A 24,237-nucleotide genomic window follows, 5' to 3' on the forward strand; every position below is an offset into this window, starting at 1 on the left:
GGAGGCTGAGGCAGGGGATCATTGCGAGGTCAAGACCAGCCTGAGCAACAAAGTGAGTTCAAGACCAGCCTGAACTGCATAGTGAGACCCTATCTCAAAAAGACATATATGCCCACAAAAAAGTATTATTTTTCAAAATTCCTATTTTTAAGTACATATTTTACTTTTATTTGGATTATATGACATAGATCTGTTATAGTGCTTCACACCTTTTTAAAAATGAGGGCTAATTTGGCAGTACTAAACTACATTTTAAAAATTAGGATTTTTTCTTGTCTTTTTCTCAAGATAAAGACTAAAATGTAAAAAAATGCCAGAGTAGAAAGAACAAATTCATAAATAACTTACTCTTATTAGGCAACTTCCTTGAAGTACTTAATGTTTATATATAAGAATAGCAATTATATCTAAAAAAATCACATTCCATTTGAAATAATCTGACTTAGTGTCAGTATGAATTTATCCATGCTGCAAAAAATTTTTTCTTTGAGACAAGGTCTCCCGATGTAGTCTAGGCTGGCCTTGAGCTCACATCTAAACCAGGACGTCCTCAACTTGCAGCAATCCTTCTCTTCAGCCTCCCAAGTGCCCCACCATGTCCTATGCTCCATGCTACGATTTTAAGCTGCTTGATTATAAGTGTATACCAATTCATTTATAAAATTTTTGTAAAAAAATCTAATAGCATAAAAGTAATATGGTTATCCAGATAATAATTGATACCTGAATATTTCTGACACAGAGACACAGAATGGCGTTCAGCACAGGAAGTAAAATTCCACGTCCCAGTAAAAGGTGACTTTGGGAAGTTGAGTATCAGTGCACAGTGGTAGTGGGAATCTTCGTCAAAAAACTAGACAGAAAGGCAAATTTGTACACACAATGATGAAACTGATAGTCATAAGATCCTATGAAGATAAATATACAACACTGTCAGAACCTGAAGGACAAAATAAAAGCTGATCTAAGAGGGATGCTTATAAAGGTGAATACTACACTAGAAAAATACAAAATAACCTAATGATGCATTTTAAATTCTAGGAAAACAAGAGCAGTTCAAATCAAAAGCTGTAGAAGGAAAGAAATTATATATATCAGAACATAAATTAATGAAATTGAGACTAAAAGCTCACAAAGGATCAATAAATCAAATAATTGGTTTTTAAAAGGATAAATAGCCAAACTTAACAAAAAAAGACCCACATGCAATTACAAATGTAAAAAGTGAAATTACAGCAGAAACTATAGAAATTCAAAGGATTATCAGAAACTATTTCAAAAACATGTTCCAATAAATTGGAAAAATCTAGAAAAAATGGATAAATTATTGCACACATATGATATACCAAAATTGAACAACAAGACATAAAAAGCTGTACATATCCATAACAGACAATGAAATTGAAGCAGTAATAAAAAGCCAAGTAAGAAAAGCCCACAAACCAATAGATTTACTGAAAAATTTTACCACACTTCAGAAAAGAACTAATGTCAGTACCCCTCAAACTGTTCGGTGAATTGAAAGGGAGGAACATTGCCAAACTCATTACATGATGCCAACACAGCTGTAATACCAAAACCGGACAAGAGCGCAATAAAAAAGGAACACTACAGGCCAAGCTCGTTAATGAACATAGGTATAAAAGTTCTCAATAAGATACTGGCAAACAAAAAGTAACAAATCAATAAAAAGGTTATATATCACAATCAAGTCAGCTTAATTCCAAGAATGTGAGGATGGTACAACCTACGTAATTTAATAAATCTTATAAATAGACTTAAGAATAAAGATCAAGCCGGGGGTTTAGCTCAGTGGCATAAGTGCCTGCCTGGCAAGTGCGATGTTATGAGTTCAATCCCTGGTACAAAAAAAAAAAGAATAAAGATCAAAAGATGCAGAAAAAGCCTTTGACAAAATCCAACATTCTTGTATAACAAAATCCCTGATGAAAATAAGTACAGAACAACGAGCACTTTAAATTGGCAAAAGCTACTTATCACAAATCCATAGCCAATATCATAGTAATAGGGAAAATCCTGAAAGCATTTCTCTGAAATCAAGAATAAGCCAAAGATATGCACTCTCCCCAGTTGTCTCCAATATAGGACTTCAGTGTTAGAGCAATCAGGCAAGAGAAAGAAGTAAAAGGGAGGTCCTGAGTTCCATTCCTGGTACCAAACACCAAAAGTAAGAGAGATACAAGTAGAAAGTAGTCATGCTATCTCTATACATAGGAGGTATGAACCTTTAGATAGAAGATCCCAAAAAACTCCACCAGAAAACTCTTAGAACTAATAAACAAATTTGGCCAAGTGGCAGGATACAAAATCAGTGCACAAAAACTAATAGTATTTCTGTACACCAGTAATGAACTCAGTGGGAAAGTAATCAGGAAAATGATCCCATTTACTATAACATAAAAAGCAAAACAAAACAAAACAGATACTTAGGAATCAACCTGTGGTAGACTGATAACTGATGGTCAACTTGTAAACCAGCTGAATTGAATCAGTGTGGTGTTGAGTATGATGGCTCACTTGGGGACTGTTGCCAACATAAAAAGGAGAATTGGAGGGGAAGAAGTGTGATTGTTGTTCGGTGTTGTTGGTTCTCCTGTTGCTCTTGGTTCTATTGGAGTAGGTTGTTACCTTAAGTATCACTTCCTGGTTCCAGAAAGAAAGATGATGTGCTGTTCAGTATCCTGGAAAAGCTTGTCTTGCTGGCTTCCGGATATAAGAACTTGGCTGTTCTCATCATTGGAGGAGCTTAGGACTTTGTTATCACTGAGGATGGTGGCGGTATTTTTCAGGGGACCTCTGGTTCTTACTTTGAGCATCACTTTCTGGCTTTAGTGCAGATCTTTCAGTTTGCTGGCACAGATCCTTCATCTCACTGGCACAGACTTTCTAGCTTTCACCATTGACCTTTGGGCCTTCTCACTGCAGATTTGTGAAACAGACTTGCAGGAGTCATTGTCATGGGCTCCAGGCCTTCAACTGGACTCATGAGGGCACTGTCCTGGTCTCTAGGTCTTCAACTGGACTCATGTAGGATGTTGCTGTGGGATCCTGGCCCTCAGCCCTTAGTTCTGTGGGTCTTAGTGTATGGACAGATTTCTTGTACTCTTTCTTTTGTATTTAACTCCTGGGTGTCTATCATAAAATATTACTATAAGTTACGTGTCCTGTATTTAATGGTTGTCATAGTTACTTTTTACTTCATCGCTGAGACAAAATACCTTAAGCCCAAACTGGGGAAAGGAAAGGTTTATTTCTTACAGTTTTTGGAGGTTTCAGTCCACACTCAGTTGGCTCCAAGGCAGGTGGGCATGGCTGGGCCACAGTTCATGGCAGCTGCAAAACAGCAAGCTGGAACCAGCAAAGAGCAAGACACACCTCTTCCTGCCATTACGTCACATCCTGGCTCCACTCTTATGTGAGTGAAGCACTGACATCATCAATCCAAGCACTAGACAATGAACCAATCACAAATACACAATGCAAACTCATGAGGCCTGGGGACACAGACATAAACCATGACATTCCACCCCTGGCCCCCAGGACTCATGTACATCCTTTATACATTTAGTCCACCTCCAAGAGTTGCCAAAGTCCTAAGTTTCAGCATTGCTAAAAAGTCCAAGTCCCAAGTCTCCTCCAAGGTCTATGGCAAACTCTTAACTGTAACCCCTGTACAAATGAAACAAAGTTAAACATTTCTGAAATGCAAAGGCACAAGATAAACATTACCATTCCAAAAGTTACAAACGGGAATATAAAGCATTGGAAACAAAGCAAGTCCAACATCCAGCAGGACAAACATTAAATCCTAGAGTTCCATGCTCAGCATCTGAAACAATCTGGTTGCAAGCTCCAAAAGGCTTGGGTGATTCCACCCCCATAGCACTTCCAGAGATTTCAACTCCTGCAGCTTTCCTCTTAAATCGTCTCTGCTTGCTTTTTGCAGCTTTCCTTGGGTCATCCACGTTCCTGGCTTTTCCAAACTTCTGGGGTCTCCACTGCACCTTTGACTTCACACTTACATCTTCACAAATTGCCCTCTCAGGGGCACACTGCTTGGCCTCCCAGGCCCTTTGCAATCGAGGTGGAAGCCGTCTTACCCTCAGAATTCGTGCATTTTCCTTGCACCTAAAATCAGCACCTTGTGGATGCTGCCACCAAGGTTTGCTGCTAGCTGGAGTAGCCAAGCTTTTCTCTCTCTTGGCTGTAGGGGTCAGTTGCCTGGATTGCAAGGCTCTGTTTGCCTGATTGTGAGAAAAAGCTTCTCTATATTGCCGCCATTCTGGAACCTCACATGGCCTCTGTCGCCATTCTGGAGCATGGCACTCTGTAGCTTTTTTCTCTGCACAAATTCTTTCACTTTTGCAGTGAGGCTGCACAGGGTGGAGACCTGCTTCCTGGGATGCCCTGGGGCCATCTTTCTTATCTCTCTGTTTCCCATCAACAATCAAAATCTCAACTCTGTCTTTACAATCCACAGCCTTCCTGGAATTTTCCTTCTGGCCAAACTCACAGCATTTTAAATTATCCTGCTTGGGCTCTTTGCTCTTGATTTGAAACATATAGCTGGCTGAAAGCCCCCAACAATAGCCATGCCACAGCCTCAATGTTCGATTGCTTTTTAATTTCCTTTTCAAGATTAATCAGTCCATTGCCCTTTGTTTCAGTCTCAGGCAAAGTCTCTGGGCAGGAGCAAAATGCAGACAAACTTTCCACTAAGCCATAACGCACATCATGTGGAGTCCAACAACCAATGCAGTCTTTCTTCCCAGTAGAAACCTCCCAAGCCTGGTCTTTACCATCAGGCTTTCTATCAGCCTTCTGGTTTCCCGAGCTCTGACCAGAAACTCCTCTACAGAATAGCCTAAGCTGCTCCAGCTCTATGCATCCAGGCGACATGTCCAAATCTTTCCAAATTCTGCCTAGAAGCCATTTCCAAAGCCTCTCGAAAAACACAGCAAACGACCCCACTCCTCGGTACCAAATTCTGTCTTAGTTACTTTTTACTTCGTCACTGAGACAAAATACCTGAAGCCCAAACTGGGGAAAGGAATTTCTTACAGTTTTTGGAGGTTTCAGTCCACACTCAGTTGGCTCCAAGACAGGCGGGCATGGCTGGGCCGCAGTTCATGGCAGCTGCAAAACAGCAAGCTGGAACCAGCAAAGAGCAAGACACACCTCTTCCTGCCATTACGTCACATCCTGGCTCCACCCCTATGTGGGTGGAGCACTGACACCATCAATCCAAGCACTAGACAATGAACCAATCACAAATACACAATGCAAACTCATGAGGCCTGGGGGACACAGACATAAACCATGACAATGGTTTTTTCTTACAACAACCTAACCAGAGATGCTTAAAATGAAAATCATAGTACTATGGAGAAAAAGACTTAAGGGATGTTAGAAAATGGAGCAACATCTCCTATTTTTGAATAGACACAGTTAGTATTGTAAAATGGCCATATTACCAAAAGTGATCTATAGATTTCATGCAATTCCTACCAAAATATCAACAACATTCTTCACAAAATTAGAAACAAAAATTCTAAAATTTTTATGGTATCAGAAGGCACCACTATGGCCAAAGCAATACTGAATAAGAAGAGCAAACCGGGAAGCATTATAGTCTCAGCTTTTAAGTTAAACCAAGAAGCTACACTAACAAAGACAGCACATTACTGACACAAATAAAAACCAGACACACAATCCACTGAAACAGAACAAAAGACACACAAAAAAATTCCATATACTTTTAGCTATCTTTGGCAAAGGGGCTAAAAAACAAATGCTGGAGAAAAGATAGCCTCTTTTACAAACAGTGCTGGAAAAACTGGCTATCCATGTGCAGTAGAATTAACTAGATCTATACTCCTCACCCCATACTAAAATCAAACAAAAATGGATCAAAGACCTAGATATAAAAACAAGAACACTGAAACTCCTGAAAGATAAAAATGCTTGAAGACACAGGCATAGGCAAGAATTTTCTGAACAGAACTTCAATATTACAAGCAATAGTACCAAAAATCAACATGAGATTGCATTAAACTAAAAAGCTACAGAGAGAAACTCTACAACAGGAAAGAAAATGTTTGCCAGCTAATCTGATAAATGTCTGACATCTAACATATGAAGTACTAAAAAAAATTAGGCCCCTCCCAAAAGTAACTGACCCATTGAAAAATGAGCAAATGAAATGAACAGACACTTGTCAAAACAAGACACAGGAACAGGAACTGAATACATGAAAAAATATTCAATATCTTTAGCTATTAGGCAGATGCAAATAAAAACAATAAGCTTACATCTTTCTACTAAGAATGGCTATCACCAAGAACACAAAATAACAACAAATGCTAGCGAGGATGCAGGGAGCAAAGAACTCTTCTACGCTGTTGGTGACAATGTAAACTAGAACAACAGTTATTGAAATTAGTATAGAGAGTCTAAAAAATCTCTAAAAATAGAAATTCCATTTGATCCAGCTATCTCTTTCCTGGATAGTTTCCCAAAAGAAGAAAGATACAATGTTATAGCGATACATGTATACAGATGTTTATAGGGGCACAATTCACAATTATCAAACTACTAAAGAAGACTAGATGCCCAACAATAGACAAATACATGAAGAAAATGTGAGATAATTATACAATAGAATGTCATTTGGCCTTACCTTAAAGAAGGATAAATTCAAATTATTTGTAGAAAAAAAGGGATGGAATTTGAGACTACAGTGTTAAGTGAAATAAGTCAGACACAAAGGGTTAATTATTCACATGATTTCTCTTATATGAAAAATTTAAAACATAAATAGATTAAAGATAAAAATGGAGAAGCAGGAATCAGAAGATAGACTTCTTGGAGATGAGAAAAGAAGCAAGTGAAGAGTACATATAAGAGGAAAGAATAATGAAAACGATCAAAATGTGGTCGCATTTTGTGATGTATATATTTCTCAAAACAAATGCAGTTACTACATATCACAAACATGATAATTAATTAAATAAATAATAAAATGTATAGTAAATACATAAACTAGTAACATATACATAATCATTTGTTATTAGGACTATGCACTGTGTAATTGTATGCACTGTATCTTTATGTGATTGGCAGCATAATAGTTTTGTTTACATCAATATCACCACAAACATGTAAGTAGTGTGCTGTGCTACAGTGTTGTAATGGCTACAACATGAATAGAAGAGAGAATGTTTTCAGTTCCATTATAATCTTATGGGGCCACATGTACAAGTGATGTGACAATGACTGAAATGTCATTATGTAGCACAGGACTATATATCTCACTCACACATACATACATATTCTTTTTTTACAGACAATAAAATAGACATCCTTTATTGCCTTTAACAAATATTTGTATGCAATAAATGATACTAGAACAAGTGGCTAGAGTCAGAAAAAAAGGATTAAGTATTCATAGATCAGCAAAAAAGCAACATATAATACAAAACTAGAAGAAAATATAGGCATACATTTAATTTAACATTTACACAATGGTCATGTATGACCTAAAAACAATGAAGAGGAAGAAAGTAAATAGATTTAAACAAATCCGCCCCCAAAATAAAACCTTGGCTATGTAATATTTTTAATAATACTTAAAAATGTAGGAAATATTTGCAAGCAACACAGGATTAGCTAACAAATGTTTAGAAAGTCATAAAATCAACTAGAAATATAGGGAGGCTTTGCCAGATAAATTTGCATAGAATAAGAACATTCACATTTGAATAAAATATTATTTAATTTATGGAAATGTTTTCATTAGAAACCAAAGAAATAACAAATATGATATTGTTTAAACTATCAAATGAGCAAGAATTATAAAAGCTAAAGCTTTTGGAGGCAATGTATTTAAATGACCAAGAACACTGGTCTGCCAACTCTAGGACCTGGATTTAAGTCTCATCTCTACGTACATAGATAGGTTACATAATTTCTGGCAAGTTATTAGACTCTCTATGTCTGTCTGTGCATATCTAAGCTTGGGTTAGGAATACCATAGGCATTTCAGTTTCTGTGCACAATGAAGAAACAATGTAGGTGATGCATTAACAGTGTCTGGTACATATTAACAGCTCAGTGCATGTTAGAAATTATTAGTATGCTAGCGAACATAGAAGGACAATCAGAATATACCACTGACAGCAATTTAAACTCATAAACTTTCTGGAAAGCAATTTGGTAAGCAGAAATTTTTCATAATGTATCTTAAGAAGGTAATCAGACATAAGCAATGATTATACACAAAGATGTTCACCACAGCATTACTTATGATTGCACAAAGCTATAATAGACCAAATATACAGCATTGGTTAGGTAAATGATGGCCTATCAAGAAATAAAGTGCAAACATTAAAATTCTTATCAAGTAGATCTTTTAATAGCATACATATTTATAATATTATGAGAGAAAAGAAGAGTATATTAGTATTCATGCTGTGTTATAATCTATGTCAAGGAAATGACATACTGAAAAGCTCTAGAAGAAAAAACGCTGGACTATTCATTATGATTCCCTAGATCAAGGCTCAAGGATAGTCTGACATTTAGTAGGTCATGAAATCAGTTCAATCTATCTTGGCTGCAATTTATGATAATGAAATACGATAAGACAGGATAAGATAGAATAGGATAAGATGAGGTAAGATAGAATAGGAAAGGAGCATGGAATGAAATGGAGTAGAATAGAATGAAAATATAAGGATGTATAACCTCTAAAGGTAGGTATTGTTTCCTGAAACTTTTGTTGAAATATTACATCTATGGCTACTTACTGGGTGGTAATTTAAATATATCTCTTAATATGGGTTATGACTAAAAGTTTGAAAGCCACTGTCGTAAGCTTACGTGGAATCAAGGCTGACATTGTAAGGCATATGTGTGGGTGTTTACTCTCCTAAAAGTTCCACATTTTCTATCATCATGAAGGTTTATTTTGATATTTAGTTTGTATATTGTTATAGAAAATTTAATATTCTCTTTGCTACCCACATCAACCTTGAGTGAAGTAACATTGTGTTAGAAATTTCAATTCATTATTATCTAGGACATACTTTTGAAGTTTGAGGGGTTTTTTTTGTTTGTTTTTTTGTTTTATCAGTACTGGGGATTGAACTCGGGACCATGCGCTTGCAAAGCAGGCGCTTATGTCGCTAAGCTAAATCCCCAGCTGAAGTTTGAGTTTTATGTTAATTCCTCAATCTTGGTCCTTGGTACAGAAGGTGAGCTGCTTTCAGAAAGTAGTACAGACAGAACAGTAGGACACAGTATCATAGTGTCAGCATAACTACTGTTAATATAATGCCCTCCTTTCCCTAGGCTCTCAACAAAGAAAACATCAGCTAGAAATTATGTTTATGACAGCTTCACGTATCACCAGTTTTGTCCTTTTGCCTCATGGGACAGGGATGACCACCAAATATTAAATAAAACACCTGTAATTTTTTCTGTTCACAATGTACTACTTGATTGTTTTACATGGTTGGGAAGTAAGTGCTGCAGAATCTGATGCTACTGTGAAAAACTAGGTCATCTACCTAAAAGCTAAAGTCACAAAGTAGTGATTTTCTTCTTATAACAGCTTTACTGAGATATAATTCATATAAGGTAAAATGTACCCATTGTGAGTATATATTTAATAGTATATAGTGTGTACTAATAGTATATGGTGTGTAATAGTATATGATTGTTGTACAATCATTACCCCAGTCAATTTTGAAACATTTCACTCTAAGAAGAAGCCTCACATCTAATAGCTAGTATCCCAACCCTTCCATTCTTCCTGGCCTCTAACAATCACAAATCTACTTTCTCTCTGTATGAATTTGCCTATTTTGGACACATCATATAAACAAAATTAAACAATAGTCCCTCATTCTTATCCAGTAATTAATGATAAATTTGGTTATCTCATGGAGTTATATAGATTTTTTGGTTAAAAAAACTTACCCTTTCTGGCATTCTCAGCCTCCAATCAATCAGCAATGGGTGAAAGTTGTTGTATGTCAACTCTCTGTTATCCGTCCATTTGCCGATCTTTTCATAGGCAGTCCACCGCAGACCAATCCACAGATCAGTTTCCATACTCGGAAGCAAGGATGTAATAAAATCTGTTACAAGGCATTTGACTTATTAAATGAAACAAGTACTAAAAATGTCAATGAATATCTTTTTATCTTTCCATTCTGAAACTGAGCCTAGAGTTTTGCATATGCAAAGCAAATGCTCTGAGTCATGTCCCTACCCTGCTTTTGCTTATCTATCAAGAGTTTTTTGCTTGATCTGTTAAAAACATAGTTTAATAAGATTACTCTTATGTAAATTCTTTGCAGCCTCCCAAAACTAACTTCGTTTCCAGATCAGGATAAGATATGTTTCTCAAACAATTCAGTACCTTGTTCACTCTGGCTTAACACTGAGGGAAGAGTCCCACCATAGGATTGACAGACGTCGCTTGCTTGAGAAAATGTAACAGATTTAGATGTGATCTTCAGAAAGCACTGCAAACAAAGACACACATGAAGCATAAGGTTCCAGACACAAGAAACCTCACATAGGAAGTAAATGCCTCATCTTTTTGAGGGCTGCTAATATTTGCTAAGATACGGAAATTTACAAAGTAGTACCAAAAGAATTCAGGTTTACATTCTCAGTATAAACAACTGAAGTATGGTCTTCACACCATTACGTATATTTTTACAATAGCTACCATTTACTGAGTACTTCCTATGTGCCGAGTAATTTTTATAGACTTACCTAATTTAATTCTTGCAACAAATGGGAAAACTGAGGTCACTGGAAGTTAAGTAACTTGAACGATAAGCAAAACAGCTACATACTGCTAAGTTCAGCATTTAGATTCTTCCATCTGATATCAAAGATGTGCTTTTAATCATCACCTCCCCCCATATTACAAACAGCTAAGCTAGGCCAAAATACTGTAAGCAGTCAGATAGATCCTCGAGAGAGCCAGGACAAAGGTGAAACACTTTTCAACTATGGCCAGAGACACACCTGTTAGAGACAGGCTTCAAGATACAGACAAATGACCAGGCTTGTATATTTTCTCAAAAGACAAACACCAGGCCAAACAGGGCCTAGAGAGACATTAGTTACTCTCATGAGTGACGAAGACCTCTGAACTCATCATTTACTAGAAAAAGGGTTTGCTCTTTTCACGCACCCTTGTTACGTGACTTGTTTTCCCACTGGATCATTCTTACCTAAGCTTGTATCCTTACCGGTTAATCATAGCCATAACCCATGTTTACTCATGCGGGTACTGCTCTATCAAGTTTCCCTGTAGGGTCCTCAGGCCCCCTCTGACAGGAGCTTTCTCTTCTCTCAATAAATACCTTCCTGCTCTTAACCTCTGTTATTCCTAGAATTGATTTTTCAATTTTTAGAGAACACAAACTTGGAATATTAGATGTCTAACGGGTTGGGAGTTATATTTCCCTCATATCATATTTGGAGGTTCTGATATCACCCCTGTAACACCTATAGCAAGAAACACATTTTAAAAGAAAGTGTGATTCTTTCTCTTGGCAGGATATTTTAACTCAAATTTGAATGAACTATGCAAATTAACATGATCTTAGTATGCTGGGAATTAGAGATTGCCCTAATTTTTTAAAATAAAAATGCATCTCTAATTAACTGCAAATGTTTTCAGCTTTCAAATACATTCTTGCCTTTTTCTTTTTATATTATGATCACATAAATGTAGAGTAGTCTGCCTCAAATTGTGTTCCTTGAAACATCCTACAAAAACTTTTCCAGTTTTCTTACAGATTAGAGTGGCTAAGTAGACGCAGGCAAAGTTGTTGTGTGGCTTCTAGAATATTTCCAAGAGAGAACAATGTGAAAGCCTTATATTAAGGATGTAAACCACAAAAACGAAACCACTTAATTTTGAAAATCTCAATTTCCACACCAACTTAACCTGCTTACCTTTAAATTAATTTTATGTGAAAGAATAAATGTTTTAACATATTATGGCAATTTCTTTTTAGTAGTCAAACACATTTCCTTACACATAAATATATAGATTATACATCTCAAAGCAGCAGATACAGAATGTAGTATTTCTCAAATCTATGTAATCATAAAATTCTCCTTTGAAGGCAAAATCAATGATTAATATTTTGTAGTGTATGTGTAGTTTCTGAAGAGTAGTTTGGGAAATGCTGATGTAATTTGATTGGTAGATGCTGCTTGGATACTCGCCTAGACAAGGAAGAGAAAGCAGCAGCCAGAAATTACAGTTTGCTTCATGCCATAGAGATAGTTTGACTATTCATTGTATCGCTACCCATTGACTGATGGTCTTCAGCAATTTAAGTGTTGGGAGCCACAGAATGGAAACACTGTACTTTGAAAGACCTGCAGCCATGACTAACTTGAGTTAATGCTTGTTATCACCATGGTTTCTGAAAGTGGACACTGTTATAGGCAGAGGCTAGTTTAATGAAGTTATCTGCTGAGCTGTCTTGCCATAGGCAGACCAACCCATGAAAGTGCAATGTAGCAATTCTTTTTTTTTAGTAAAATTTTTTTACCTTATTCTGAAAAGGAATCCAAGGCTCAGAACATTGTACTTTAGCTGCAGTACTTGAACTATATTTTTCTAATGAAGATACATTGTATTTTTCACAGATGAAGGGCAACTTGGTTCTACAGTCTGTTGGTTTACTTAAGTCTGAGAATGAAAAACAGGATTGCAGTGGTGAAAATTTTCATTTGGTACATTTTAAAAGCAAGCTATTAACAGAGAATATTCTTAATTTTTTGTTGTTTTTTTCTGGAGATAGACATGCAAAACACATGTTTTGACACTGAGCTATAGTCCCAGAGAAAGGCTCTTTGAATATATTTCTCAAAAGGTTGAAGTATCTTCCCTTTAGTCATATCTATCTTCTATTATTAATCAGATCAATAGGTTATAGCACATAAATATTGCCTTACAAAAAAAAGCACACATTTGGTATAATTACCACTCCGCCAAAGAGTGATGGCAAACTGGTATGGTGGTTCATACCTGTAATTCCAGCACTCTAGGAGGCTAAAGCAGGAGAATCACAAATTGCCCAGCCTGGGCAATCTATCAATTTAGCAAGAACCATCTTAAAATAAAATAAAAAATAAATTAAAAAGCTGGGGATGAGCTAAGGGAGAATGCCCTGAGTTCCATCCCCAGCACAACACAACAAAACAAAAGATAGAAACGTAGAACAATAACCCCAAAAGGGGGTGGCAAGAATAGGTAAAGAATTGAAAGAGAAATCTAGTGAGAGGTAAAGGAACATAATATTTATTTTAGAGCTACTGTTCAATCATCTCTGTAAACTCTTTATCTGCTTACTAATTATGAAAGCAGTAAGTTTATTGCTAAGTAACTGCTTTAGGATAAAGGAAGGTAAAATATTCACACTGAAAGTGCTTTTATTTGATTTGGAATTTGAGTTATTGTCATTAACAATAAATCAGAATAAAGTGAAGGTACCAAACATAATCAAGAGGAAAACAAGATTAAACTGGTAATTGAATCTGAGATTCATGTATTAAACAATCAATATTAAAAAGTTCTTACCAGTAAGCCAAGTTTTGGCAGACATGTACAAGCATTCCTCCCCAGATATCATTGGAAAGTGGTGCCATGGATGTCGCGAGCTGCAAGTAAAGAGATATGACAGCTCATAATGTAATTAGATATTTCATTCTATTTTTTACTGTTATTTTAATTCTAAATTTAATGTTAATGCCACTATTGTATATGACTTTTCCCTAACATGCAAATAAACTTGGTATCTCTAAGAAGTTTATGGATTAATGTTCTAAACTGTTTATAACAAGCAATCCATTTAGTTAAGAAGACTTGGAGGCTCCCTGTTGTGAGAAATTTACAAAAGCAGAGACTGTGACGTTACGTACTATATATAACGATGGTGTATACGCTGATCATTAGTTCTCACCCACCACTTTTGTTCCACATCAGATATCTGAAAGACAAACCAAACACCCATCTGTACATGTGTTGAATTTCCTAGCAAAGTTTTGCTTTAAATAGTCTGTATTATTATAACCACGAATCACTAAAATTTTCAGACATCCCATCATTTAGTTTCAAAATTACATTGACAGGACCTTTATATAAACCAGGACCTTTCACCAAAATAGGAATTTGATGGGCCTTATTTTGTATATTTTGGGTAGAGAAAAGATAGCTGCTATTAGTATAGGCATATATTAATCAGACAGATACATGAATTGAGTATAGAGTGTCTTTTGCAATTAATTGCAATTTAAATATTTTTAAATATCAAACTATTTTTTCCCCAAAAGCTGATCTATAAACTTTCTTACTAGTAGGAACAAAAATTTAACTATGAAGTTAACTTTTAGTAAAAATGCATGGTAGGGAATTAAGATTATATTATCTATCTCATAATTGACATTTATTATTACTCTTGTATATTGTATTAAGCAATTCTATTTTACTTCTCTAATATGAAACAATAAATTTAGATACTGTAAGACAAATATGCTTTGTAGATTTTGTACAACTTTGAAAATATATTAATGGGATAAATATAGAAATGAAAAGTTATTTTAAAATGCATTCTTTTAAATTACATTTGCTATTTTGTTTTTGATGGCTTTTAGTTCTGTAAAAGATGTCAGGGTAGCAAGAAAGCTGTGATTGCTAGCACAGTACAGGACAGCTTCTTCATAATTTAAGTGAGGATCAGCAACAAACCAATATTCACTTCCTTCAATTATAACTGGAGGCCCATGAATACCAGCACGCTCTAAAGAAAAGGAAGAAGATCAGAGTTATGATTGTGGCAGCCAAACTGTACTCCTGAAGCATGGGTTAATGTCCAAAGCCATTTACAGAGTGATTACTAACATTTGGGTAAGTGTCCTGTCCCCTCTTATCCAAAAAGTCCCGTGTGTTGAAGATGCTGCTGGGAAATGGCAAAACCTTTAAGAGGTGCTACCTATGTGAAGTCTTCTGGTGGAGTTGTGCCCATAAAAGAGGTGTTGGGACTCTGGTTCTTCCTTTTTGTTTCTTAGCTGTCATGAGGTAAGCAGTTTGTACTGCCAGTGTGTTAGGACAGACAACAGACTATGACCTGAAACCTCCAAAACTGTGAACCTAAGTAACTTTTTTTTTTTTTTTAAACAAAGTCTTACTACGTTGCTCAGGCTGGCTTCAAACTCATGATCCTTCTGCCTCAGCATTTGGAGTGCTGGGACTATAAGCACTATACCCAGTTACTTTTCTTCTTTTCAAGTTGATTATCTCAGGTATTTTGTTACAGTAATGGAAAGCTGACTCACATAATAACCCATCTAGATTACTACTGGTAGTCCTCTCTGGCTGGTGCAGTGCTGATTACAAGGAACGGAGGATTCCTGACTCATTAACTCTGGCAGTGTCCTGTTCTTGTACAGAAGGAAAACAGCTTTATCGCCTCATCCCATACCATCCAGACACCCTCTTTGTCTGGAGATGTTTTACTTCATCTGAAGATAAGGCAAAGAAGAAACTGGCACTTAAATAATTAACTACATACATTATACAAAAGGATAAAAGCATGTTTGGCTAGATTTCAGTTTTCATAACTCACCTGGATTGTACCAATCTGGTGTTTTTGGAGTACTGCCTAAGGAAGGAAGAAAGTAAGTTGTGTAAGTTTAGTTTCCAATTACAGATAATGGTATAATACAAGCATTGCCTTTAATGTAAGGGACTCTAGTACTGTGGGCCATTTCTGACCAAACCATTTCAAGGGACTCTAGTACTGTGGACCATTTCTGACCAAACCATTTCAAGTTATGCCACCTGTGCAGCATTGTACAGGTCTTATGGTAATGCTCTCACTTTTTATTCTGACCAAAAGTCAAAATGATTTCAAATCACAGACATAATTTGCAAAAAAAAGAGACATAATTTGCTTAATTCAAAAATTACAAGGGACAATGTCTGTTATTAATTTTGCTTTGGCACTGAGGTCAAAGGCATTAGAATACTGTCCTCAGGATTACATGTATACTCAGAATCTTCAGGTTTTTTTGCACTCACCCAGTTTTCTTTGTATTGAGTAATTTCCACTAATAGTGCAACAAGCCAGTTAAAACGATGCATAGTTTCTTCTCTATGATCTTGTCAAAGACTTATGATTTTAAATAAAGATGCAGGATAGCAGGTACTCATGAAACATCTTGGAGGGGGTGATAATGCTTTCTGTGGCATGCAGATAAATGGCAGACTAATGGGAGACTCATACTAATGCTTAAAACCAGAGACATCATCCAAATTAATGATGCACAAATTTTCCAAACTGGTTTTTCTATGCTCCTTTTTCAGGTTTAATCAAACAATGAAGAGTCACAAGGCACAGTTTTCCCTCTGGGAAAATCCCATCAACACACACACACACACATACACACACACACACACACACACACACACACACACACGCATGAATATGTACATGTATGAACTAATTGGTTTCCTGAATTTGAATTTCCATGAAGTATGAGCAGTTTTGGAGTTAACTGAAAATTGCTTCTAAATTTTACAAGGACCTACTAATTTTAATTTCTTTATTCCGACTTCATTCTTCCTAAGATTATTTTCATTTTGTGTTTTATTTGCTCAAAATAAATGAAAATTATTTTTATTACATCTCTTTTTTATCAGTCTTTCATTCCAAAGTCTAGTTTCTTTAAATAACTATTAATTTTATCTTCTGTACAAACTTTTTCATGATTAAAGAGTAAGGTATTGCTAAATTTCAATAAGCTAGAATTCTAAGTGTAGAAATCAGACAGGAGGGAGTTTAATATGTTAGTGGTATTTCATAGGCTTGTAGAAATTACTCTTGTAAGGTAAAAATGCTCTCTTAGGTACATCTAGCTCAGCATTCACAATGTTAATGTGAAAAGGTTGTGTAGAAGAATAGTTGCCACTTACCTTTCGGAATCTGGCACACCCATTCAAGTTTCGCATCACAAGCAAAAGGCCTCAAATAAATATATTCTCTCTCATCATAAAAATACCAACTTCTTCGCCAAGGGCTGTGACTAACCTAAAGAAGGAAATAAAGGACTGATGAATATTTCAAAGTTGCTTTAATCCCATATGCAACACTAAACTGCAAGTCCTGTGGTCTTGGTCTCTATTTTAGCTCGATCACCTAAGATATTTGCAGAATATGTAAACACAAAAATGAATGGAAGATTTAAAGAGCCAGAGCCAGAGCTTTCCAAGAGCACTGATATGTGTATATCTAAAATGTTAATCACTGTCTCTTTTTCTCCTGATTTTATTGACATGAAATGTGGAATCTTGTGCTTTTAAAATTTGGGTAGGATCAAACAAGAAAAGAATATTTACTGAGTGGTATCTAAGATTAGGTTGTGATAAGAGCAGATTAAAAAGTGACAGAAATGTGCAGGCTCAGGCACCTACGCTCCTCCTTCTGCCCTTTCTAGGATGTTCCCCATTTCCATAAGGTTCACAAGACTGGGATCTCCAGTTATTAGGTAGAAAGAAAAAGTAAGGGGTAAATGCTTGGCTTGGGAGAGCTTTCCATCACTCTTCAAATTCTTATGGCTAACATTCTAGAGGGTGTTTCAGCGAGATTAGTGCCCTCGCTGGAACTGTTCCTGATGCAGGCTGTATTTCTGTCCCTTTTACTTATTTGCTGGTAGCTTTTGAAATATCTCCATTCATGGTGACTCTACTTACACAGAGCACAGTTTATCACACCAGTATTCTTGACATTCCTGAAACCTTCCTTCATAAGCTTCTCTGGAGTTTTCATCTTCCTGAGTTACACTGTGTATTCTACAAAGGTGGCATTAAAATGTAACACTTTACATGAAGAGTTTTGAAAACAGTGCTTTCCAATGGCTTTCTTAATTTTTAATGGCTCTGATCTTCCAATAACATTTCATATGCTTTTTCTTGGCTACAAAGTAAAACTATGGTCTAGATGACTGTGTTTTCATCATCTTTTACCACTGTATTGACAATCCTTGTAAATATTGACCTTTTGCATCTTTTTAACATTATTTTTTCCCTTGTTTCTGCTGTAGGACACATCTTATGCCTAGGTTGTACTTGAACTATGTAAGTTAAATTATACCATATTTTCCATAAACCAGGACCCCATTCTACCTGTTTCTAAAATGCCTACTCAAACAGCACAGTGGCTTAAGAGTACCAATCTGTCTACTTGTTCAACCCAAGGAGAAGGCAACCAAGATTGAATAGTACTTTGATCCAGCTCATCAGAATTACATAAAGATTATCATCTCTGGGTCCCAGGATGTCATGATTCTTTGCCTGTAAATCGAAGTAACACTAAACTTTCACACATTTTTTGAAACATCAGTCAGATATTTTCAGTGGAAGACTAAGGTAGTCATAGTAGACTGGAGTCAAAATAAGACTCAAAAGTTCTAAAAGAAATAGAATCTATTTAACAGTTTCTTCAGAACCAAGAAGAATATGAGGAAGTGGTCTACAATTGTTCACTCCTGTCATCACCATCACCATCATCACCATCACCATCTCAGAATAAACTCGTCCTTGTATAGAACTTGTTTTGCCAGGCACCACCCGTACACAACAGCATCACCACTAATGTTTAATTGTCTTTATCTCCTACGGACTCAAAGTTCTGTGAAGACAGTGTCTATGTTTTGTGTCTTGTCCCTATTGTATCCCCCAGGGCCTTACAGATGCCCTGGACATACTGCATATGAAATGAATAAGCCAATAAATTCTGCAGAGGAGATGCCTACTGGGTCTAAGCTTTCAGTTCTCCTGTTGCCTCTTGAAATCTGTCCCAAGAATCCTCTTATTCTTCTTGGTTCATGTCACTCTCCATCAGAAACTTTTAAGAATACCCTGTTGCCTATCAAAAAAAAAAGTACAAACACTTTAACCTGAGATAATCTAAATTCTCAAGGTTCTTAGGTTGTTTTCAAAACAGCACAGAACATGCGCACTGTGTACTGCGTCCTCCTGACTGTGCTACTTCCCCCCCCCATCCCCATTTCACGCCGCCTTTTCACCTGTATGGACTAGTCCCAGGTCAAGTTGCACTTCTTTCTGAGAAGAGGTTACAGAGATCATTTCCTCTTAGGAGTCTCATTAGTCTTCCTCAACTCACTCACTTGACTGTACAGTAATGATAAAACTATCTTCAAGCTGAATATCACCTTTAATTTTCTCAAGTTACATATAAGACCCATGAGGATATACTTATTTCCCATCTGTTGCCTGATTAAACATTACTCCATTATTCTCTCTCTCTCCTTTCCTGGTATCTGCCCTCCCTCCCTTCCTGCCCCCTCCTTCTCTTACTCTTTCCCTCGCTTCCTCTTTGATGCTAGAGATGAAATCCAGGGCCTCACGCATATGTGCACACAGTGGGCACAAAGCTGTAACTTCAGCCCTCAGGTTTTTTTAAAGTGCTGATTTTCTAGCATTGTACTGACCTTGACAGCAGCACAGTCTCTGATGTCATAATCCTCCTGAAACTCACTTTCCATGATAATAGTAGACACCTGAAAAGACAAGAAAGACTTGAGAATTTAACTGATGTATAAATATTTGTAATTTAGATGTGATTTACGCAGCTTTAATAATTCAAGCATGTTCATATGCCACAAAAAGAAAATTTTTTTCATCTTTTTTTATAACAGGATGCTGAATCATAAGACTTAGAAAATGTCAAAATTTCATAAGTCTTCAAACAAAGGAAGCCACAGTTTTAGAAATGGAGGTTAATGTAAGTTCACCACTGGATTCAGAAATTCAAGAGCTTACGAAAGACTTCTTTTTGCATGTATTGAAATGCACACATGCAAAATATTTGATCAGCTAATCTAGAATATGCAAAATATTTGATCAACTAATCTAAAATATGCTCTCATTTAAAAATAAAAGCCAGGAATCTTACATTTAGAAAGAATACTAAATGTCATAATGATAACATAAGCAAATATTGAATACTTGAGTATTTTCCTCCTATCAGTCTTACATAAGACCTCTTCAGGATAATGTAAACATTTGAAATAATGTGTATGATTATTTTAAGTTCCCTTAAACAAATTATTTCTTTCAATAAAGGGAAAGCATTTCTTCTGCAAATATTTTATACATAACATATTTTTAGATAATTAAAAGCTTCTCATTAAAAAAAAAATATAAAGGAGTGTAAAGAAAAGCCTTCAGAAAAATAATTCTTGTACTACCCAAAGATGACACATATACCGATTGCTCATTATATAAACTAATAATAAATTACAAATATATTAAGTATTAAATTTATACTACAATGTAAATATAAATTAAAACAAATTATATGAGTTATTTATATAATATTTATCTTTTGGGGGTTATATATAAAGAAAAGCTATGATTTTTTTGTAAAAGTAAGATTAGTATCTTGATTTTTCCCTACATCATATATATGAACCTTTTCCATTTCAATAAGATGTACCTACATCATTGTAATGGTTGAAAGTATGTGGATGTATTTTCTATTTTTAATTACTTTTTAATAATTGACAGGTAAAGTTGTACATCTTTATCATATACAGCATAATGTTTTGAGGTATACACATGGTAGAATGACTAACTCCTAAACCTAGCTAACTGACATGTACTCAGTTATCATTTTGGTGAGGACACTAAATATCACTAAATATATAGTATATTAACAACTGTCACCATGTTCTACAGTATTAGACATGTTGAACTTACTTCTTTTATCTAACTAATATTTTATAACTTTTGACAAACATCTCCCCAATGCCTGTCTGCCCCAATCTCTGGTAACCATCATGTTAATTTCCCAGTTCTGTGAGATCCATTTTTTAGATTACACATGAGGCAGCATGTGGTATTTATTTTTCTGTGTTTGGTTTATTTCAATTAATACTTTCACATCTGGTTCATCCACGTTGCCACAATGACAGAACTTACTTCTTTTTTGTAACCGAAGAGTATTTCATTGTGTATGGGTAACATAATTTCTTATCTATTTATCCACCATAGTTTGATTCCATATCTTAGCTATCATGAATAATACTGCAATAAATGTGGGAATGCAGGTATCTCTTCAACATATTGATTTCATTTTCTTTGGATATATACCCAGTAGTGGTATTTCTGAGTCATATAGTTCTATGCTTAATATTTTGTAGAGTCTTCATACTGTTATTCATAATGTTAGTTTCACAATTGTTTCTCTACATCCTGGTCAAAACCTACATTACTTTGTCTTTTTGATAACAGCTATTCTACCAGTGTGAGGTGTGAGGTGATATCTTGTCATAGTATTAATTTGCATTTCCCTGGTTATTGATGCTGAACATTTTTCACACACCTGTTGGCTATCTGAATGTCTTCTTTTGAGAAGTTATTTATTCAAGTCTTTGTCTTCTTGCTCTTGAACTGAGTTTCTTACACATGTTGGGTATATTCAATGAATACTTTACAAGTATTTTATCCCATTCTCTAGGTTGTTTCTTTGTTGACTTGTATTTAATGTGCACAAGACTTTTAGTTTGATGTAATTTTATTTTTATACTTTTATCATTGTTGCCTATGTTTCTGGGATTGTATCCAATAAATCACTGCTCAGACCAACTTTATGCAGCTTTCCTCCTATTTTTTTCCTAGTAGTTGCATCATTCTGGGTCTTACATTTAAGTTTTTAATCCATTTTGAGTTGATTTTTATATATGGTGAGACATGAGGATGTAATTTCATTCTTTTACATGAAAGTGTCCAGTTTTCTCAGCGTCACTTATTGAAGGGATTGTCCTTTACATACTGCATGCTCTTGGCATTTTTGTCAAAAATTATTTGACTAAAAATGTGTGAGTTTAGTTCTGGGCTTTCTATTCTCTTCTATTGGTGTCTGTTTTTATGGTAATACTATGATGTTTTGGCTACTACAGCGTGGCAGCATAAATATTGAAATCCAGTATTGTGATCCTCCAGTTTTTGTCCCTTTTGTTCAGGACTTAGTTTGGTTATTCAGGGCTTTTTGTGGTTCCATTTGAATTTTAGGTGTGGCTGTATTACTTAGTAATCATTTATTTGCTACTGAAATAAACATTCCTTCCATTTTATATCCAACAAGAAAATTTTAACTTACTGGTGTATTATCACTCCACTGCCAGGATCCTTGTAAATATGGGCTCCTTTTATTCAAACCTATCCACAGCCAACGCTGGACACTATGTAAAAAGAAAGAACCAAAACAATTTGAGGATGACACATGGTAAAAATATTTAGCATTCAGACATTTAAAGTGCTTCAGACACATAAGCTATTCAGAAGATCTTGTCACTGATTGAAAAGCACAGCTTCAAAGTCTGTAAAATTAGTGGTTTGAAATGAAACTGAATCTTAACTGGAGAAATTATAGGAAAGGTATCATACTTTTTAAAACTAAATTTTCCATTTGTATGAAAAGCAAAATGTATTCCGCTTTGAACTTTAAGAGAAAGAAAATTGTGATTATTCCAAAACTTTTGCTTCTATTTGAATACCAGACAATGTTTTCAGATGGAGTCTAATAGAATGACATTTTAAAAAGCCATTCATTTAAAACACAATCAGGGTCCGGGGATTTGGCTCAGTGGTGTAAGCACCTGCCTGACAAGCACGAGGTCCTGAGTTTGGTCCCTGGTATCAATAGAAAAAAAGAAAACCACATCAAATTTCTTTTCTTTAAAATGCCAGATAATCAAGATTAAAAAACAGTTTATTTCCTCCTTCCCATTAAGATGAAAGTAAACAATTAATCTAGTATTTTCTAAAAGCCAAAGAAATATATCAGGAAAATATAATTTAAAAAATTACTTAACATATTAAATTTAATACTCATAAGTATACTTTTATCTACAAGGCACTGACCAATGTGCACTAATGATACAAAGAAAATAAGAGCTAACATGTAACTCTCAAAAAGAACATAAAGTAGTCATAGAGGAAATACATTTTATACACAGAGAAAATATATGTTAAGACCATTTATATGAGCGTTCAAAAGAGTTGTATAAACTTTAAGTGCTACAAAAGGTCAGAGAAAGGAGAGGTCATTGTGGACCTCGGGAAGTAAGGAGAAGTTTCATAAGGGTGGAAAGACAAAAAACGGTCTACATAGAGTGTAAATGTTTCTTTCTAGTTAAGGCCTGGGCTTACCACATTCCAGTGTTTGGACTGGGGTCTATAGGAGAAGGGATGGGCATCTCAAGGAAGAAAACATACACAAACATACAGAGATAGGAATGCAAATAAGTGTATGTTCTACTCAGGGAGATATACACCTGCAAATAGACATTATATTACTATAAGTACTTTTCTGTTTTTGACTGTACTTGATAATCTTCTAAAATGTATTATACATTCTAAGCCTTAATAAGTAGCCTGGTTATATTTCATATTCTTTAACCTGCTGTTGGCACAAGGTGTCAGTGGCACATAGATCAGTGTATGTGTGTATATGTACGTATCTGCAGATATAAATATCACCAATATAATATATATTAGAGAAGGAATATATATACATATATAAATATCTTATCCATATAATATATTAGAGAAGGGGTAGGATCCAAATCTAAAAGCAATTCCTACCCTCAATCACAGTAGAATATATGAAATGTATAGCTACAAAACTACTGGGAAACATAATAAATCTTCATATTTATACAAAATTTTCTAGTGATTCAAAGGTAAGAGAAAACTAACTTTTAAATTACTTTTCACTTTCTAATGAAGTAATTGCTTTATCTCTTCTCTTTATTCAACATTCCTTCATAGATTAATGTCAATAAATAGTTTTCCATTTTTTCAATATCTGGTTTTCTAACTTATTGCAATGGCATCTAAGAACTGTTCTCCTTTGCTTTTTATTATTATGTTGTTTTCGTACTGACAAAGACCACTGATTTGTGGACTTCAGATAAATTCTGTGGAAACAATTTAGTCCAGTTTCAGTTTAGCAGCCATAAGAGGACCTTGCTGGTTGTGTGTTCAACTAATTAGAGTTGTCTTAAAGCTTCCAAATGTCTGAGTGTTGCATTTTTAATCTGCAGGTCTAGGTAACTGTCATATACAGCTTAATTAAAGCCAGATGG

The 24,237-nt window shown here is 35.3% G+C and overlaps 1 protein-coding gene across 1 annotated transcript in view; it reads right to left on the reverse strand.

Annotated features, from left to right (window-relative positions):
• Positions 1-24,237, reverse strand: part of Ly75 (lymphocyte antigen 75) — a 96,576-nt gene that overhangs the window by 29,562 nt on the left and 42,777 nt on the right. The window contains exons 14-24 of the mRNA XM_003478570.5: positions 22,248-22,329; positions 19,576-19,644; positions 17,039-17,153; positions 15,690-15,725; positions 14,689-14,864; positions 13,987-14,054; positions 13,646-13,725; positions 12,615-12,754; positions 10,448-10,553; positions 10,003-10,163; positions 724-853 (exon numbers count right to left, since the gene is read on the reverse strand). Of these exons, the coding sequence (XP_003478618.2) occupies positions 724-853; positions 10,003-10,163; positions 10,448-10,553; positions 12,615-12,754; positions 13,646-13,725; positions 13,987-14,054; positions 14,689-14,864; positions 15,690-15,725; positions 17,039-17,153; positions 19,576-19,644; positions 22,248-22,329 (1,163 nt within the window). The remainder of the gene's footprint in view (positions 1-723; positions 854-10,002; positions 10,164-10,447; positions 10,554-12,614; positions 12,755-13,645; positions 13,726-13,986; positions 14,055-14,688; positions 14,865-15,689; positions 15,726-17,038; positions 17,154-19,575; positions 19,645-22,247; positions 22,330-24,237) is intronic.

The sequence above is a fragment of the Cavia porcellus genome, unplaced genomic scaffold, assembly GCF_034190915.1.
Source record: "Cavia porcellus strain 051 isolate PalLab524CR breed Dunkin Hartley unplaced genomic scaffold, mCavPor4.1 scaffold_12, whole genome shotgun sequence".
NCBI classification, from domain to species: domain Eukaryota; kingdom Metazoa; phylum Chordata; class Mammalia; order Rodentia; family Caviidae; genus Cavia; species Cavia porcellus.